We start from the raw sequence: 17,537 nt of genomic DNA on the forward strand, positions 1-17,537 counted from the left end.
ACAGCCACGCCTCGTTTGATAAGTCATATTTTATTCAATCTATGGAGTTCAAACAGTAGAGAAATAGAGAGAAATGCTAAACGCCAAAGGACAAGCAAAAAAGTAATGCAATCATGAAATCATAATCGTGGCCCGAGGACGCCTTCAGTACATGCATGCATGTAGGTTAACAATCCCTACACGCGTCATCACATCCGTGAGCTCCTGGATATGGTATCATCGCAGCAAAAAGAATCAGACGTATGTACTGGACATGGAACGAAAAGGGAATAACTGCAAAAACATGTGGCTGGAAGCTAAGAAAAAGATCAGGGAGAAGAACAGGGGGGAAATATTGGGAAATCACTTGGCGGCAATGACACTCTGCATATTGAAAATTCATGATTGAAAAAAGAGTGAATACCCTCAGTAGAGTTTATATTTCTAGTAACAGGTCAGTCATAATGGATATATGATAGACACGAGGAGTCGAGAACTTACATCTTCCATCTTGCGTCGGTTGCTCGGGTCTAACGTATTTCCAGCGCCCAACAGAGTTCGTCCAACAGCTTTAGAAACGCCAATTGCTGGCCGAAGAACTACCGTTGGGGCGCGTTTCCAAACAGCTTTGGCGGCTGCTGTCGCACTGCCGCTTTCAACAACTTCACCGGGAACGGCGACAATCGCGTCTCTTGCGAGAAGAAGGTCTCGCTCGAGGCCTCGGAAGGCACCTCGTAAGCCCTGAACAACGCCAATCGGCTGGTCGGCATAGAGAGAGATCTTTTTCGCTTCCTCTTCATCCTCCTGATTGTCTTCTTGAGTGGGAGAGGTAACATTTGGAGTTGTCAATAAATCTTCAGCGCCTTGGAGAACTGTCTGCGTGCCGATGGCGAGTTTTGCGCCGAGCTTGACGAGTTCATTCGAAGTGGTCTTTGCGAATGCCAGAGCTCCCTTCTGAATGCTACGCACGATACGACCGTCTTTCTGGTACTCGCGCATTGGAATGACAACCAAATCCTTCACGCCACCCCCGACATTGACTAAAGAACGAATAGGGGCCAGGCCTGCTAGTACACCCGGGAGCTGATTTCTCTTGACGTCTGGCATCCAAATATCATTGAGCGTATTGCCAAGACGGTCGAATCCAGAGACACCGTAAATGATAACGTGTCGCAAAACCATGTTGGCATTGTCGAGAACAAAAAAATTCATGAATTCTGTAGTTCGTCCTGAACGGAGTCCAGCGTAGTCAACCCTCTTTGGTTTGAAGTCCAACTTCACTTGAACAGCATTGACCTCTACACGCTGAAGGAATGGAACATCGCCAGGGGTGCTGGCCGCCTCAATTGACTCGTCTCGAAATTCGAAGAAACGACTCATAAATTCCAAGGCATCTTGATCGACATGAAGGCGGATAGGTAGAACAGTGGCCTGAAAGATGTGGGTTAGTACCAGGTAATATGCATATTAGAGTCGGAATTAGCCTACCTTGAGAACGATTTCCGACGCGGCGAGCTCAGGGACTGGCTTGACAGTTAGAATCTCAAGGTGGACCATACTGGTCCCACTTTCTCGTTCGCCCGCCTCGTGCATATACGTTGCAAACTTCCTCCACGTTGATGTAGGAACGTGATCATAAATTTCCAGGTCTCTGACGCGCACATCCAATGAGCTCTGGGTCTCTTCTGAGTCTGGTGGGAAAACCACTAGATCGGCACAGACTCCCCGCAACTCGAAGCTCATTTTGTGCGCCTTGCTCCGATTGAGACGAGGCCCTTTTTTCTCTCTGCCGAAAGCCGATTTGCCCTGTCGACTAGGTGTAGCTGTCACAGTGGTAGTTGTAGCATAACTGCCGGTCTCACTGTTAAGATCGTTGATCTCGCGATCAATTTCACGCTGGAGGTCACGCGGGTCTTTGTTGGCTGGTATTCCGATATAGATTGAGTTGAAGAGGAAATCTCCGATGACCGATTCTTCATCTTCCGCGGCCGTTGGTGACATGCGAGTAGCAAGTGCACGACGCTCGATTGCCTTAGTCTCGACATCTTTGACAGCCTTGGAGATTGTGTCACGAGTCCGCTGCCAATCATATCCGTCAAAGAGATTCCATATGATGTGCATGTCCCGCACCCGTACTCTGAGAGGGCTCCGTTGGAGCTTTGTGTCATTGGAAAGACCGTAGGTATTATGGGTAGAGTCCCAGCGATGCGCGGTACCACCAACGGCAGATTGTTTTGCGAAATGATCATCCTGGAATTCAAGCTCCGATATACTTGAAGACATATGATACTGGGAATGAAAACTATCGAGAAGGTCCTTGTCGCGAGCATCACCGAACTGTTGTACATCGTCGACACCCGAAGGAATTTGCCGCCCCGGATAGAAATCACTGACATATTCAATCTCGTCACTGAGCTGATCTTCCTCGGGTATATCATCAAGGTGTGTTTGTGACTCGACGCTATCATACATAGGCAGAGTTGGGTCGGTAGCAAAGGCATTGCCTGAAAAGGAAGCAAGCATATCTTTGATTGGAGTGACCTCGGTCTGGTACTTCTTGGTGATACTTGGTGGCGTTGGAGGTTGCAATCCGTTCAAGATGCTGATAAGTGTCTGCGTGGAGTCCGCACATGTCTCCAAGATCAGAAGATCATCTCTCAATTCCACATCAAGAGACTTGGCGCCGTCCTCATCGAGTTTCATGACCTTGACGACTGCCATCGCGGAGGAGATGGAAGAGACGGGGACGAATCCCTCACGAATATATCCTTGAACTTGCTTGCTTTGGACAGAAGCTAAACTGCGCCTGTGCAGATTATCTGCAGCCCCAACATTTGCCACGTCGTCAATCACCATAATGGATGCTTTTCCGATGTCGAGGTTGGCATCTGAGGCCTCATCACTGTGTAGGGTCCCGCTAAATTTGGCATTTGTGAGCACTATCAATCCCTTCGAGCGTGAATTGCGTGGGTTGAGACCCAAAACGGTATCCATTAAGACGATGGCGACGTTGGTGGGCTTTGATGGTTGCGAAGTGCTCGATCGCGGTTGATAAAAGACTGAATCTTCTAGTACCCCAGGTGAATGCTCTGCGAGATTGGCTATGGAGCTCGCCATTTCATTTGCAAGATCCCGCCCCGTCGCATCCTGGTCTAGTCCGAGGAAAGCCATGATCGATGGGACTGTATACTCAACCCGAATATGATGCAATTGGACTTTGAAAGTAGGGTCCATCTCATCAGGAATGAACCGGGCCATCAGTACAGGCGGGTGAGAGTCGTCCACAGTTTGATCGCCGCCAGTAACCAGAGCTTCTCCAACAAGCTCTTCACTGCTGTTGCGAAGAACTTTGATAGTCCCAACTTGAGTAGCAATCAGTGAAGGCATGCTGATCCAGGCAACCTCGGTATCTGTAAGATACACATTCATGTCGCCGAACTGCCCTCCAACATAGACCTCTGCTTCGAGCTCACGTATCATGGTCAAAGTCAGTATACCTGGACGGTCATCTTCTGGTAGGTACTTGGTCACATTGGAAAGTCGTCCCATTTCTTGCCCGAGAGATGAAAGCGAAGCCAAATTGTCAATGTTCGAGATTTTCGCCTTCACGCCAGCAACCGCCAGGCGAAGAACAGAGCCCTGCTTGCGCTGACGGAGAAGAGTATCAAGCAGAATATCATCGTCGTCGTCGTACCTGTTCTTGGAAGGCGTGATCAGAGTCAACAAGCGACCAAGGTCATTCTCCTTGGGTGATGACAAAAATTCCAGCCTGATGTTATCCAAAATGGCCTTCGCAGGGGCTTCGCGAGATTTGTCGAGGGGGATTGGCCCTGTCAGCTCTGCTCTATCAATAGCCAAACCGATGAGCTCGAATCTGCTTATGATCTTGACAGCTGTGGTACTAAGTTTCAGGGAATGTGTCTCTCCAACAACATCCATCACAATTCCACCAATTCGAGCATTCACCTTCCAATGAGCTGATGCAGATTGGCTTGTCTGAGGAGTAGGGGCCGAGGTCTCAAAATGCACTCCTCGCGGACGCTTCTCGGGAGAGACGTGTGAGGATTTGGTGGTTGGCGTAGATGAGATCGAGCTTCCAAGTTCCAATATAGTGCTCAGACCGCCCATCCAACCAAGAACCTCTTCCAGATTCTGAATATTCAGGTTCAAATGAAGCGGCAGGGTCGATACTTCAACTCTTGTGGTTTCGACTGACTTTGTCAATGAGAGTGAGATGTCTGCCTGAGAGGGTGCCATAATATCTCGAGTGGATTCGCGCATTTTCAAGGACTCGTCGAACGATATTAGGTCCTGAGAAGCAACTCCGATAGCAAATTTCCCGACATTGAGGCTCAGATTTGATTTCCTGTCGGTCATCGATGCGTTGACTTTCAAGTCGGATAACATAGCTTGAAGAACGACATCTTCCATCGGTGAAAAGGTCGATGGCGGGGAGGTGCCGACGTGAGGATAAGAGAATCCAACTACATGTTCTATAAATTTGAGTGACAACTTGTGGACTTGAAGATCAAGCACTGGCCTCAATGGCGATTGATCCGCAGCGGGTTTCTTTTTTGTTTGGTCTTTAGTTGGATCCCAATCACTCATACTCGACAGCCGCTGGAGTGCCTTGATAACAAGCCAACCCGTCGCGATGTCAAAGTTAGAAGTGACTGAAAAGACTTCGATTTGTAACTCGAAAGATCGTTCTTTCGTGGTTGTGTCCGGACGTTGGCCACTTCGACCTGTTTCTCCCAATTTGCGTGATTCGTATAAGGCCCTTGAGGATCTAGCAGAAGGGGGAATCCTCGAGGAGGCAATACTTTCTGATAATACCGACCCACCTGAACTACTTACTAGATCTTTCAAGCCACTGTCTGTACTCTCCATTGGAATCTTAGGTGGCATTGGACCGAGTTGCTCCAGGCTTGCTATGGTTGGTAGCCATATTGAAATTGCGTCAACGTTTAGTAATGGCTTCCTCATCTCGCTAGTCCTATTCAGAGTTGGAGATGGAGCAGTATATGCATTATCCGCGCTTTCGTACCGGGATCCCACTGGGGTGTCATTGGAAGTTTGTTGCTCGTCGAAATACGAGTCGGGTGGCACAGTTTGCTTTGGAGTTGAAACAACCGCTTCATCTTGAGCCTCTAGACTCGAAACACTTTTCGAAGTGGATTTAGTAGCGCGGCTAGACTCAACGTGTGCATTTCCACTCGGGCCAAATGAGTCCCATGCACCAGGCATGCTCGGCATGAAACTTTCATCGCCACCTTTGCTCATTGCACTCATATAGAGACTTTGTGCCTCGTCGTGAGAAAAGAATTTGGACTCAGTGAGCTCAGCACTAGGAGTTGCTCCAACAGAAGCTGTACTTGCAGTTTCCGAAGATGCTTCAGAGCGTTGAGAAGGCTTTGGGTAGTCAACAGTTTGTGATGTCGAATCATCTTCTTGTTCATTGGCATGTTGCATGAACTGCGCTTTCTCATTAGATTCGATGCCGAATCGGCTGACATTTTGTGAGTCGTAAGACCCAGATCTTTGCAGACTTCCTTGCAAGCTGGCTGATATATCTGTGCGTTGACCCTTAATTTCTCCTGAGCTCTCCTGATCCTTTTCGCTATGCGAAGGAAATTTTTGGGAATCGATGCATCTGCCGCTGTCTGTTATTTCTTGACCTTCTTCACGTGCATCCAATGAGGGAGATTCAACATCAAAATCATCGAATTGCGTCTCGATGACGGAGTCCAAATATCCCGGATTATCTTCGAATGAATCATTTGTCAAGTTTCGAGAATCTTCGAGACTGCGATGATATCCCCTTTCCCGTTCGGAATCTGTATCTGACAAGCGACCATCATGACTGATGCTTGATGCTTCCATCTCATACCTCACGCTGCTCCTTTCACCATACCCTAGGGTAGGCTCGAAAATAGTGGAGTGGGTCATCGCTAGCCCGGGATCACGGTCACTGTGGTCCAACGAAGGTGGCGATGGGGCTCTACTAGATAAATGACTCGCTTTTGAGTGCATGGTAGTAGTCGGAGATGCCGGCGCTGTAAATCGCGAATAATTGGAAAATACACCTGGGGCTGAAACAAGCCCTATGTTGATATCAGTGATGGATAGCAGCCTTTTGCCTTCTCGTAGTGGAATCGAATCGGTTGAACTAGTCGCAGAATCTGGGGCCCCATGTAGATCCACATTCCCCACGGTCAAGAGGCCCGAAACAAGATCCGGCTTGTCTTCGGGGTGTTTCTTGTAAGGGCCATCCTGCTTCAAATCCATGTCCACCCGTACAGTGATATCTCTGAGATTAACCTGCAGTCGTTCCATTATGCCTTTCAAGAATCCAGCAACGAAACTCGGCAGAGATGTTGCTTCATTGCCCAGGCCAAATTCTTCCTCTTCCTCTTCATCATCCTCACTAAATGAAGATCCTTTCTGGAAGACATGTGACTGCGATGATATGGCCGCTTCCAGTTCCTCCTTTTCCTCTCTAGGCTCGGACTCTAGAAATGATTCGGCGAGGTTAGATGGCGTAGGTAATATCTGACTTTCGTCTAACCCATGTCGTGCCTTCGAAGAGGCGCCCCGCTGTTGTTTATGTTCACGATTTCCCTGGGGTGACTCATTCGATAACAAACGAAGGTGTAGATCGATGCCACTCGCTTCAAATTTGAGGCTGCTGTTGATCAAATCGGCCGGGATAATTATTCGCAAGGACTTTATTCGGGCATGAAGTAGGTCGCAACTCTTCGGCAACTGCAGATAACTTGCAAGTTTCTATTTGATAACAATGTGTCAAAATTCCATTTAATGATGATCACTTGTGTTCAGAGCCCCACGCGCTGGTTTGTGAATGAGTTACTCACCTCCAGGTTCAAAGCAACATTGCGAAGCTCCACTGTACTTCGTTGACCCCAGCTGATACCCAGATTGTCCGGATCCAAGGCATCTGTATCAAACAGACCGAGGCGTGAGAGGGCATACTTGAGGAGTCGCTTCTGAAAGAACGACGGTAATAGATAAGAAGCCATCTTGAAAGGCCCGAGACGGGCTCGATCATACGAAAATAAAATTCATGGAAGCTTAATCACCCCAAGTGAGCGCGATGATAAGCAGGATCTAAGCACGAAGAGCAAAGAGGGAGTGTGAAATTCGAAGGTGGAGGGAGGATTGGATCCCATATGACGTGCGGAGGAGAGCACCTGATAAAGGAACGGCTTAAGGCTTATCGTCAGGCGCCGGCCCAACCTGGGAGATGTTTGGCTTGTTTGCTTTGCCAGTTCATATCCGACTCAATTTTGAGATCTACCAACTATTTACTATAGTCTTATTACAGGCAGATCGCGTGATGACATCTTGATTTTTTATGTTCTGGAGAAGATTAAAGCTATATTTTTTTTTACTCGGCATCATCATATTCCGCAAATTCCAATACTATCCACTCGCAAAACTTCTCGAAATCCGAATACCATTCCCGCAATCGAGTTCCCTTTAGTCCTTCTCCCAGAATACCCTCTGCTACCTCTGCCTTCCATTCTCCAGTTGGTTGATCTTGATAACAGCTCCAGCGTATCGAATTTTGAACCATAACGGCCAGTCCGATCAAATCAACATTTTTAAGCCCTTGAAGGGCCTGCCAAAAATCATGTGTTAGGCCATTCCTCCCATGACCTAGAATCGCCGGGTCATCGTTACAGAGAGAAACAGCAATACCACGAGACAACAAAGCCGGTAAGGGGTGACTCTTGATCGAGCTAGCCAGTCGAAGGATCTCGTTTGAGATCGGGCAGCACTCTACCATGATGTTTTTCTCCTTCACCAAATCGATCAGCAGCGGGTGTTTGTAGAGAGAAAACCCATGGCCGATGCGTCGAGTACCCAGCAATATGGCATCGAATAGATTGTGGTCTGTCGCGTCTCCGTCTCCAAGACATTCGCCTGCATGGAAGAAGAAGGGAATATCAACCTCCTCCTCAGCACACTGTTTGCGGAACCAGAATAATAACGGGACCATATCAACCAATGGCCTTCCTAAGTCTTCTTGTCCAACCAGATCAAACCCACAGATCAATTCTGGGAAGTTCTGCTTTGCCAAAATGCAGTCCTTCATGCTGTCAACGATCATTTCGTTGGAGAATCGCCGTATAGTAGTCCAGATTATTCTAGCCTCGTAGAAATCTTTCCCTTCATCGGTTGATTTGAAACGCTCTATCTCATCTTCGACAACCCGGCACCACTCATCATAGTTTGCCTCCGGTTTATCGCTGCCTTCCTGCGATACTCAAAGACAAAAGCAATACGGAATTCGACATAACGAATACCATCTGCAGCGAGCTGCCCTAACATGCGACGAAAGCAGGCTCGGAAGATTGGCTCATACATTAGAATGGAGTTGATAACTGGGAAAGTCGACGTGAAGATGGACCAAATGGCATCGACTCCATGATAATGATTATAAGAATGTTCTGTGGAAAGCATGCAGCGGTTGCGCACCATTTCCCGGAAACCAGCTTCCCCTCCTTGCGGGAACGAAGCAGCCGCCTTTTGTACGGGGATCAAGGATGAAGCCTCGTAGGCCTCAGACCAGATGCTAGGCTTATCATCAGCTGCAGAGAGAGGTTGAGAGGAGAATTGAAATGTGAATGGGGCGAATTCGTAGTCCTTCTGCGTAAGAAGAGGCTTTGGTGCTTTTAGATGCATGCCTGGCGTGGAAAAAGCCTGGTCGATCAGGAAGTCTGTATCGAACATAGCATCCATATGGGCATGTAGCAGTGAGCCCTTAGGCATTCTTTCAACAATCTTCCAGAGCTTAGTCTTTTCCATGCGACCCTTAGCATGATGGAACATGACACCAGGGTAGAGAATCTCGTCGGATTGATGGGCCGCGGCCTCGTCTAGACCTGTGGTCCATACCTCCTGTTGCTCTTGTTCCCTTATCTGCGAGACAATATGACATGCTCTGGCAGCTATAGGCGACAAAGTTCTGCGGAAGGTGGCATCTGAATAAATGGGTTTAGTACTCCAGGTTGTTTTTCGTAGGTTGAAGTATTGGCCAAACTTACCATGACGTCTCTTCTGTTCCTCCGCAATCAAGGCATCACGGCCTTTCAAATATTGCTGAATGAAGGGATCTTCAACTTGAGGAATCCCTTCTTTCAGTTCCCAGTCTATATTTCTCTCTCCCATGGCTGCAATAGAGTCTGAAGAGTGTGAATATGAGAAGTAGTCAACATTTGATCTTCATCGAGTGGTTACAATCCGATCAGCCCCGCTTTGCCTACCGCTTCCGGCCTCCTTCACTCTGTTTGAACACCGGATCTTGGCAGATTGCATTTACTTGAAGCAACTGATTATTATTTTTTATATATAATTTTAGTACTGCAGCTCTCATCTATCGAGCAGATTGATTGCGTGTATTCAAGTGTGCTACAGTCTGATTTGATCTACTATGTATATACCCAAATGTCCTAGGTACCAGCTTTATCTCTACTCTCGGTGGTTCTCTTCTGCTATTTTGAATCCACTGCATCCACCGCCCGTCCAAGGGTCCGCCACCTCTAACCACTCGAGGATCGTGCGCCGATTGGTTTTGTGCCAAGTCTCTTTGAGTTGAGGGAATCCGTCTGTTCCTCCGATGCGACGATAACAGACAACAGTGTAAGCACTTGTTCTGCCAAGATCAGCCCCTTGGTCAGAGGAATGAGACGGAGGTCGCCGGCGTGAGGCTGGGACATATACCGGGGAGTCAAGGATACGAGGATGAACTCACGCTGGTGTGAATAGCGAAAACATACATTGTTTTTTCTCTACAAAAGATAGGACCAATTTTTTTAAGCTTGGGATTAAAGCGTTTGGTTGTGTGGTGGATCCATTCGGAACGCCACCGAGATTTCTACCAGGCAAAATTTATGGGCCTTTATTATCTTTTTCCACAGGCACAAATTTCTCCATCGAGAGTCGATGTGCAAAGTAGATCTTCAGATGCTCTCTGTACAGTACATTGTACAGACAACAGGGGGCTGTACCTGTGGGGGCATCTACTAGTACTACAGACAATGTAGTACTAACAATGAGAAAGGCAAACACATGGAGTACATCTCCGCATCCACCATTCCCATCGCCCACGCATATTGGATTCTAGAAAGCCCAGCCCGAAAAAAAAAAGTAAAAAAAAGAAAGAAAGAAAGAAAAATTGGCAAAGCACACGCGACCTCCATGGACGCTAATGATCAGGTTCCACTTGCCGTTCACCAGTGCGGAGATTCAAGTCTCCTTGAATGAAGATCGTCAGCCAACCATCGTCGTCCTGGTGGCAAGAGATCGCCTGAATAGTGTTAGACCCCGAGATAGTGGTGCAACTACACTATCACTTTACTTAATTGAGCGGCCCAGGGGTCTTTTGGTTACATGCAAGCCCCCTCACGTTGAGACTGGAACTCCGTCGGCGAGTCCGTTACTGGTCCATGGCTCTGATAGAGTCAGGACAAATTGTGAGGCCCCGGACCACAAGCCGAGAGCTGCTTAACCACGTTCGTATCGTCTTTATCTTTATCCTATTCTTTTTAGGGTTTTAGTGTATTTTTTTCCTTCTCTTTTTTTATTGCATTTTTTCCCCGCACAAAAATCTCATGCCGTTGTCGTTGATAAACGAACCAGCTCCCCAATGATCTTGCATGGAATGCGTCCAACAAATCAGCCACAATGATTATTGCCTCTACTTTCTGATAACATCGCCTATAATACTCGAAACTTGCGCACCCCTTCTACCCTGATTCAACTCAGATAGTTCTTGGGGACTGCTACATTCGCGTTAAGCTTCTTCTTTTCTTCCGCCTTTTTTCTTCCTTCCTTGTCCGCCAAACCCTAAATCTGTGACACAAAAGGGATACTCTTGGAGACCGCGCAACTCAGCTTCTCGCTCGAGATCGGATTCAAGAACGTTCGTCCAACTATTTCAACAACGAATATATATATTTAACTTCATATACAACTCCCAAAAAAATGACGGATAATACTCCTCGGGACATAGGGTCCCAGGAATTGCCCAGCGCAGATCCAGCTCTGCAGCCAGAACATCAACATCATCATACACACCATCACCATACTGCCTTTGCAGAGAAAGGTCGGGAAGATGAAGTCGTCTATTCTCAGGAAACCGGATTTGAGAAAGGCATCGTCCCAGAACCAACTCCTCTGGACCATGCTAGTAAAAGTCAAAGCCACAGCACGGGAGACGAGGAGACAGGAACTACTCAACCGGCGCAACGCTCATGGTATCGCCGATTGATGAAACACTGGCGACATGGCGCGCATCTTGTGATTTGGTTGCTTTTCACCGGGTGAGTTTTGGTCAATTTCTTCAGGGCTTCGGTCCAAACTCATTCATAGTGAATTTCCCCGAGACTTATGCTCTTCGGCCTAGATGGTGGATTGCAGGTTTGATTCTGCATCGATATGATCGGGGATGGTTGATTCCATTCCTGCTATACCTGGCCATTACGCTGCGTATTCTCTTCTTCTACGTTCCTATCAGCATTATCACCAAACCTATGTATTGGATCTGGAACCAGACCGCTCCGCGATTCGTCAGTATCATTCCGGAGAAGTTGAGAACACCGGCAGCAGCTCTTTTGTGTATTGGTGTCATCTTGATCGGCTCATTTGCCTCGCCTGAGACTGCAGATAATACTCGCGAAAATCGCGCAGTGAGTCTATTCGGTTTGGTGGTCTTCCTCTTTGTGCTATGGGCCACATCGCGCAATCGGAAGAAGATCGTCTGGCATACGGTGATTGTGGGCATGTTGACTCAATTCATCATTGCACTATTCGTTCTCCGATCTGGTGCAGGTTATGATATCTTTAACTTTATCTCAACTCTTGCTCGTGAATTGCTCGGTTTCGCCGATGACGGTGTTGCTTTCTTAACTCAGCAGGAGTTCCTTGACATGACGCAATATGTCGCCCCGGACACTGACAGGTCAAAATGGTCAGCTTTAGCGCCAGGAAACTGGTTCCTGGTTGGTGTTGTCCCGGCCATTCTGTTCTTCGTCTCCATTGTCCAGCTCTTATATTACAGCGGCATCTTGCAATGGTTTATCGGAAAGTTTGCTACCTTTTTCTTCTGGAGCTTGCGTGTCTCCGGTGCCGAAGCTGTCGTTGCTGCTGCATCTCCCTTTATTGGACAGGGTGAATCGGCTATGTTGATTCGCCCATTCGTTGCACATCTCACAATGGCCGAGCTGCATCAAGTTATGGCCTCGGGATTCGCAACCATTGCTGGCAGTGTCTTGATTGCTTATATTTCGATGGGTGTCAACCCTCAAGCTCTGGTGTCGGCCTGCGTCATGAGTATTCCAGCTTCGCTGGCGACTTCGAAGCTTCGTTGGCCCGAGGAGGAAGAGAGTTTGACAGCCGGTCGTGTAGTTGTGCCCGATAACGAAGAGCATCGATCTGCAAATGCGCTACACGCCTTTGCTACGGGTGCTTGGCTTGGTCTCAAGATTGCCGCTATGATCGCCTCCACATTGTTGTGTATTATCTCGCTAATTGCCCTTTGTGACGGCCTTCTTACATGGTGGGGTCGTTATTTGAACATCAACGATCCTCCATTGACTCTCCACATGATTGTTGGCTACATTTGCTACCCTGTTGCTTTCTTGCTCGGAGTGTCTCGCAATGGTGACTTGCTCAAGGTCGGCCAGCTGATTGGTCTCAAACTTATTTCCGTACGTTTCAATTTCTATTTTCTTTGAAATTTCGTCCGAACGATCCCTGGCTAACTTTCCTCCTTTTACAGAACGAGTTTGTAGCATATAACGCCCTCCAGAACTCGCCGGACTATGCCGATCTGTCCGATCGTTCGCGTCTCATCGCTACCTATGCGCTGTGCGGTTTCGCCAACATCGGCTCCCTGGGTAACCAGATCGGTGTGCTGGCTCAGATTTCTCCGGGTCGTAGTGCAGATGTCTCACGTGTTGCTGTCAGTGCGATGATCACCGGCGCCATCAGTACCTTTACCAGTGCCACTGTCGCTGGACTACTCATTACGGATGAGAAGCAGTACTTTGCATCAGCCTAAAGGATCGAGTCGTTGCTACCTCACGGACTCTATAATAAACCTGTATTGCCTTGCCATTCTTGAAACATTAGCTTAGAAGCAAGTGGCGAAAGTACATAGCGAATGCATCATCTCCAAAGGACTTTCTCGTTCGAATCACCTGGCCAACTCGTAAAACATTGGCTGAAAGTGGTACCCAGTGATGGCTATCAAACTGTCTTTATACTTGTTGGATCGGCCTCCGCTCTCGATGAAAAATGTGTGAATATGGGTGCAGTGGATTGAATAAACTCCGCTAGCTGTATGAAAACAATCAAACACGCGCCTATACTTGAATGCGTGCAACAAAGATGGCATGATCAGAAAAGAAGCGCGGAAATGAGGAATCAAAAAGACGAAGCCACGGAAACCAAAACTCCAGCCCATGATATTGGGCAATTATGCATTCGTGCCACCCATTTCCCGGCGCAAAAGCAGAAGCAAGGCTGGGTATATCCGGCGGACCAACGGACGCCAGTGTGCAATGAAATTGATTAAAGATTGACGATCTATTCGTCATCCAGATCACGGTGTCGGGCCAGAACCTGACGTTTAAACTCTTCCTGGTTATTATCCCAGAGCTCGGCAGCTTGGGCGTTCAATGGGCTCGCACTGGGTAATGGCATTGTTAGGCGAATGGTGCTGTGCAAGTCTGGCGAATGACTACTTACTTGTTAGGCTCGCCGAGAAGAGACTGCAGACTAAGCAAAACAGTCTGTACGTTGTATACTGCGCTCCATTTGTCCTTGAGGATATCGAGGCAGATTCGGCCAGAGAAGTCGACATTGGGATGATAAATGGGAGTCTTAAAGAGGACGGTAGGTGCCGAGTATGGATAGCTGTTGGGAAAGGAGAAGGAGAGTTTCAAGTTCAAGTTCTCGTAAGGAGTTTCGGTCGGACCGGTGATGGTTGCCGTCCACGAGAGGAGGTTTCCGTCGGCGTCGGGGAAAGCGGAGATGCCAGGCGAAGGCGAAAGCATGAGCTGCATCAGTTCAGCCTGCAATCTAAACGTTGTAAACGACGAGGTCAGCATTATTTAGAGTAAAGAAGCTATAATTTCTGGAGGGAATGATTCGGTCAACTAACCGCTTAGTGACGCTCTGCGTCTCTGTTCGCTGGCCAGAGGTATTCAGCTTGGTTGCTTCGAGGGCGTCAGGCGCCGAGTTCTGAGTGTCTTCCATGGTGTAGTCCATCACGAAAAGTAACAAAAGAAACGAGATAGAATCTATAAAGGATCTCAAAAATTCCGCAAATTCCCGGGCCGTGTCTGGAATGCAAGCAACTGTCTCCGTAGCACGAGGGTTGCTATCTGGAATGACGACGAATCCGAACAAACAGTTGGACCCACTCAGCCAAAAGCGACGAAGGGCAAAAGAAGATGAAGGTGGAGGTTAGGATTCAAAGAAATGTGAGAAGTGCCAAGGTGAGGATCTGAAAGAGAAGAGGAGTAAAGAAAGAGGAAGAAGAGAAAGAAGAGGACGTGAGAGCATCACGGCGCTAACCACCTTTTTTTGTTGTTTACCCCGGCAACCACGACCCCGCCGAATGCGGAAGGGGCGAAGACGAGTATTCGAGGGGCTACAAAGAGTTCATTTATACATATATACTAGTATATACTATGGAATATCTATAAATATGTTCATAGATAATGAACTACACTATGTATAGAGGTCACAGAAATATATACTATGGATTGTTAGAAAGATATCCCCCAGGAGAGAATGGAACTATTCAGCTGGTCACGCACAGGCCGGGCGATCTTGGAAGACAAACTAGTGCGAGTTGCGGGTCACGCAGCAGTTTGATATTCTGACCGTGGTTTATCACATTTAGTAACACTGGTGAATGGGGAGAAAAGTCTAGTACATCTATAATAGTAGATTAATGTGGGCAGCCGTGTAGCCGAAATTGAGCTTAATTGAATAGAAAATTTTCTTCTCGGGACTGTCCACGCTTAATCCTATTACGCATACAAATCGCCGCTTTAAGCGGGGTCAACACTAGATCTAGGCCACACATCGTATACAACAATACCATAGGCTGCTTTTACTAGTAAATCCCAGGCTCAATTATAAACAGAGGCTATAATTGATCAGCTTCAAAATTAACTTTTTCATTTTCTGAAGTATAAACTACGAGTATTATGTACATAGCTAGTATCACAGGATCGAGTTCCATCAACACACTTCCCGATCAGGATAAAGTGGCCCGCGTCGACTCCCGCGTCGAGGGGGCGACCTTCTTCCCTTGCGCTTCGCATCGCCTCGCCGCCACATCACATCGCATCCCACGCTCGTTTCACCGCAATGTATAGTATCTAGTCGATCTTCGTCACTCATTTATCATTTTTATCTTCCTCCCTCCCTTGGTCCAACTCTTCCAGCCACGATGCAGCACTCGCAATTAGCCCCGCTTCCCAACGACGTGCCGTTCCGCATTGTATCCAAAACAATTGGCCAAGGTGCTTATGCTTGGTAAGTACAACTTATATTTGACCATTGCAGAATCAATACTCATACAATTCGACGTGTAGTATCAAAAAGGCCTGTCCTTTAGACTCTGATAACCCGGTATTCGCCGTCAAATATATCCACAAGGACTACGCGGCGCGTCATGGCAAAATCAGTGCGCGCCAACTACAATTAGAAGTCACGGTACATCGACACGTTACAGGCCATAATAATATTATTAGCTTTTACCAAACCGGCGAGGATGATATATGGCGCTGGATTGCCATGGAACTGGCTGAGGGTGGTGATCTTTTCGACAAGATCGAGGCCGATGAGGGTGTCGGAGAAGATATTGCACATGTCTATTTCTCCCAGCTAGTCAGTGCTGTGAGCTTCATGCACTCCAAGGGCGTGGGCCACCGTGATATCAAACCGGAAAATATGTTATTGACGGCTGATGGCAACCTGAAAATAGCAGACTTCGGCCTGGCTGCTTTGTTCGAATACAAAGGGACAAGGAAGTTGTCCTCGACTTTTTGTGGAAGCCCTCCATACATTGCTCCAGAAGTGATTACCTCCAGTACTCGCGGGCAGCACAAGGGAACAGGCTACCATCCCGATTTGGTAGATATCTGGTCCTGTGGTATTGTTCTTTTCGTCCTATTGGCGGGAAACACGCCATGGGACAGCCCTACTGACGATAGCTACGAATTCCACGAATATCTCGCAACGAACTCAAGAACAACCGACGAGCTCTGGCAAAAATTGCCCGCGGCCACACTGTCACTATTGCGCGGTATGTTGACTGTAGACCCCAAGGCGCGATTCTCGCTGGAAGACGTGCGAAGGCACCCTTGGTATACACGATCAAATAAATACCTATCAGCAGACGGCAAGCTGCGAGACCCCATCAATCTTGCAACCTCCATGTTTGAATCTCTACATATCGATTTTAGTCAAGACCCTCTATCACAGAAACGCAAGGGCGCCAGTCGAAGCTTCGATGCTATGGATATGGATATGGAGGATAACGGTGATGCGTCCGCGGGCTTCTCTTCCACGCAGCCAGAGATGGCAGGTGGCGGTATGGTGATGGATTGGGATACTCCACATTTGGCGTCGGAATTCTCATCAACCCAACCTGCCGGGAAACGATTTGCGTCCCAAGATGTGGCCATGAGTAGCCATCTCGAGGACGAGCCTACTATGTCCCAATTCTCGCAACAGCCATCCGTCCCTATGAGTCGGACACAAAATGCACAGAAATTCCAAGACATCATTCCGTCTCGCTCGATGACACGCTTTTACTCTGCCTGGGAACTGAAGCTTTTGGTTCCTTTAATCTGCGAAGCTCTTCATAGATTAGGTGTTCCAGTTCCGTCAGTTCCTGCTGTTATTGCTGGTGATACATCTGCGATGATTCGAGTGATTGCTAAGGATGGCCGAATGTGTCCTCTCCAAGGCAAAGTCCTAATTGAGTGTGTCTCTGAAGGCCTGTTCGAGGTTGAGTTCGTCAAGATTAAGGGCGACCCACTGGAATGGCGTCGATTCTTCAAGAAGGTCACCATTCTTTGTAAAGACGCCGTATACAAGCCTGATGACTAGATCATACTTTTGCTTTAGCATTTGCTCCATATTTCATGTTGAATTTATATTACTCACGGCTCAAAAGAGGAGGTCATATCGATCCAGTGGGGGTTCACTGGAAATTATCTTTAGGTACTTGAGTGTCTATAATGTCTGTTGTATGAACGGCTATGGGTGAATTTATTAGGGAATTCGAAGCTGGTACGAAGGTGACTACAATTGTATTACATACACTTATCTCAATTAACTATTCAATGATAATAGTTCATGTGAAATTGCCTTGTTTCAAGTCTTCCTCAACCCCCATCCACAAATGTTCATATCTGAAACTTACCAAAAAGCATCCATCTATCTAGCACAATTTACCTCATTTTCTCTGTGATCTTTCGTCTCTCGATTTCCCCGTTTAACACTTC

At 47.6% G+C, this 17,537-nt stretch overlaps 5 protein-coding genes across 5 annotated transcripts; 2 read left to right on the plus strand and 3 right to left on the minus strand.

Moving 5' to 3' along the window:
* Nucleotides 1-405: 405 nt before the first annotated feature.
* atg2 (uncharacterized protein) lies at nt 406-7,019 on the minus strand (the record flags this gene model as incomplete). Its single annotated transcript, XM_056645319.1, has 4 exons — nt 406-423; nt 481-1,410; nt 1,468-6,765; nt 6,855-7,019. The coding sequence occupies 4 exons, from the start codon at nt 7,017-7,019 to the stop codon at nt 406-408; spliced, it is 6,411 nt and encodes a 2,136-aa protein (XP_056500557.1).
* Nucleotides 7,020-7,387: 368 nt separating this feature from the next.
* On the minus strand, nt 7,388-9,174 carry N7469_006402 (putative CECR1 family adenosine deaminase; the record flags this gene model as incomplete). Its single annotated transcript, XM_056645320.1, is given in 3 exon segments — nt 7,388-8,260; nt 8,278-8,987; nt 9,051-9,174. 3 exon segments carry the CDS (start codon nt 9,172-9,174, stop codon nt 7,388-7,390), a joined length of 1,707 nt encoding a protein of 568 aa, XP_056500558.1.
* Nucleotides 9,175-10,989: 1,815 nt separating this feature from the next.
* Nucleotides 10,990-13,066, plus strand: N7469_006403 (NupC/NupG family nucleoside CNT transporter; the record flags this gene model as incomplete). Its single annotated transcript, XM_056645321.1, has 3 exons — nt 10,990-11,327; nt 11,411-12,713; nt 12,785-13,066. 3 exons carry the CDS (start codon nt 10,990-10,992, stop codon nt 13,064-13,066), a joined length of 1,923 nt encoding a protein of 640 aa, XP_056500559.1.
* A 527-nt stretch (nt 13,067-13,593) lies between these two features.
* On the minus strand, nt 13,594-14,277 carry N7469_006404 (putative ubiquitin conjugating enzyme (UbcK); the record flags this gene model as incomplete). Its single annotated transcript, XM_056645322.1, has 3 exons — nt 13,594-13,696; nt 13,756-14,088; nt 14,171-14,277. 3 exons carry the CDS (start codon nt 14,275-14,277, stop codon nt 13,594-13,596), a joined length of 543 nt encoding a protein of 180 aa, XP_056500560.1.
* A 1,195-nt stretch (nt 14,278-15,472) lies between these two features.
* N7469_006405 (uncharacterized protein) lies at nt 15,473-17,139 on the plus strand (the record flags this gene model as incomplete). The annotated part of the gene is made up of 2 exons (XM_056645323.1): nt 15,473-15,558; nt 15,618-17,139. 2 exons carry the CDS (start codon nt 15,473-15,475, stop codon nt 17,137-17,139), a joined length of 1,608 nt encoding a protein of 535 aa, XP_056500561.1.
* Nucleotides 17,140-17,537: the final 398 nt, after the last annotated feature.

Source organism: Penicillium citrinum, assembly GCF_028827155.1.
Source record: "Penicillium citrinum strain IBT 23319 chromosome Unknown utg000005l:1.0-1900146.0:1.0-1900348.0, whole genome shotgun sequence".
Taxonomy (NCBI): domain Eukaryota; kingdom Fungi; phylum Ascomycota; class Eurotiomycetes; order Eurotiales; family Aspergillaceae; genus Penicillium; species Penicillium citrinum.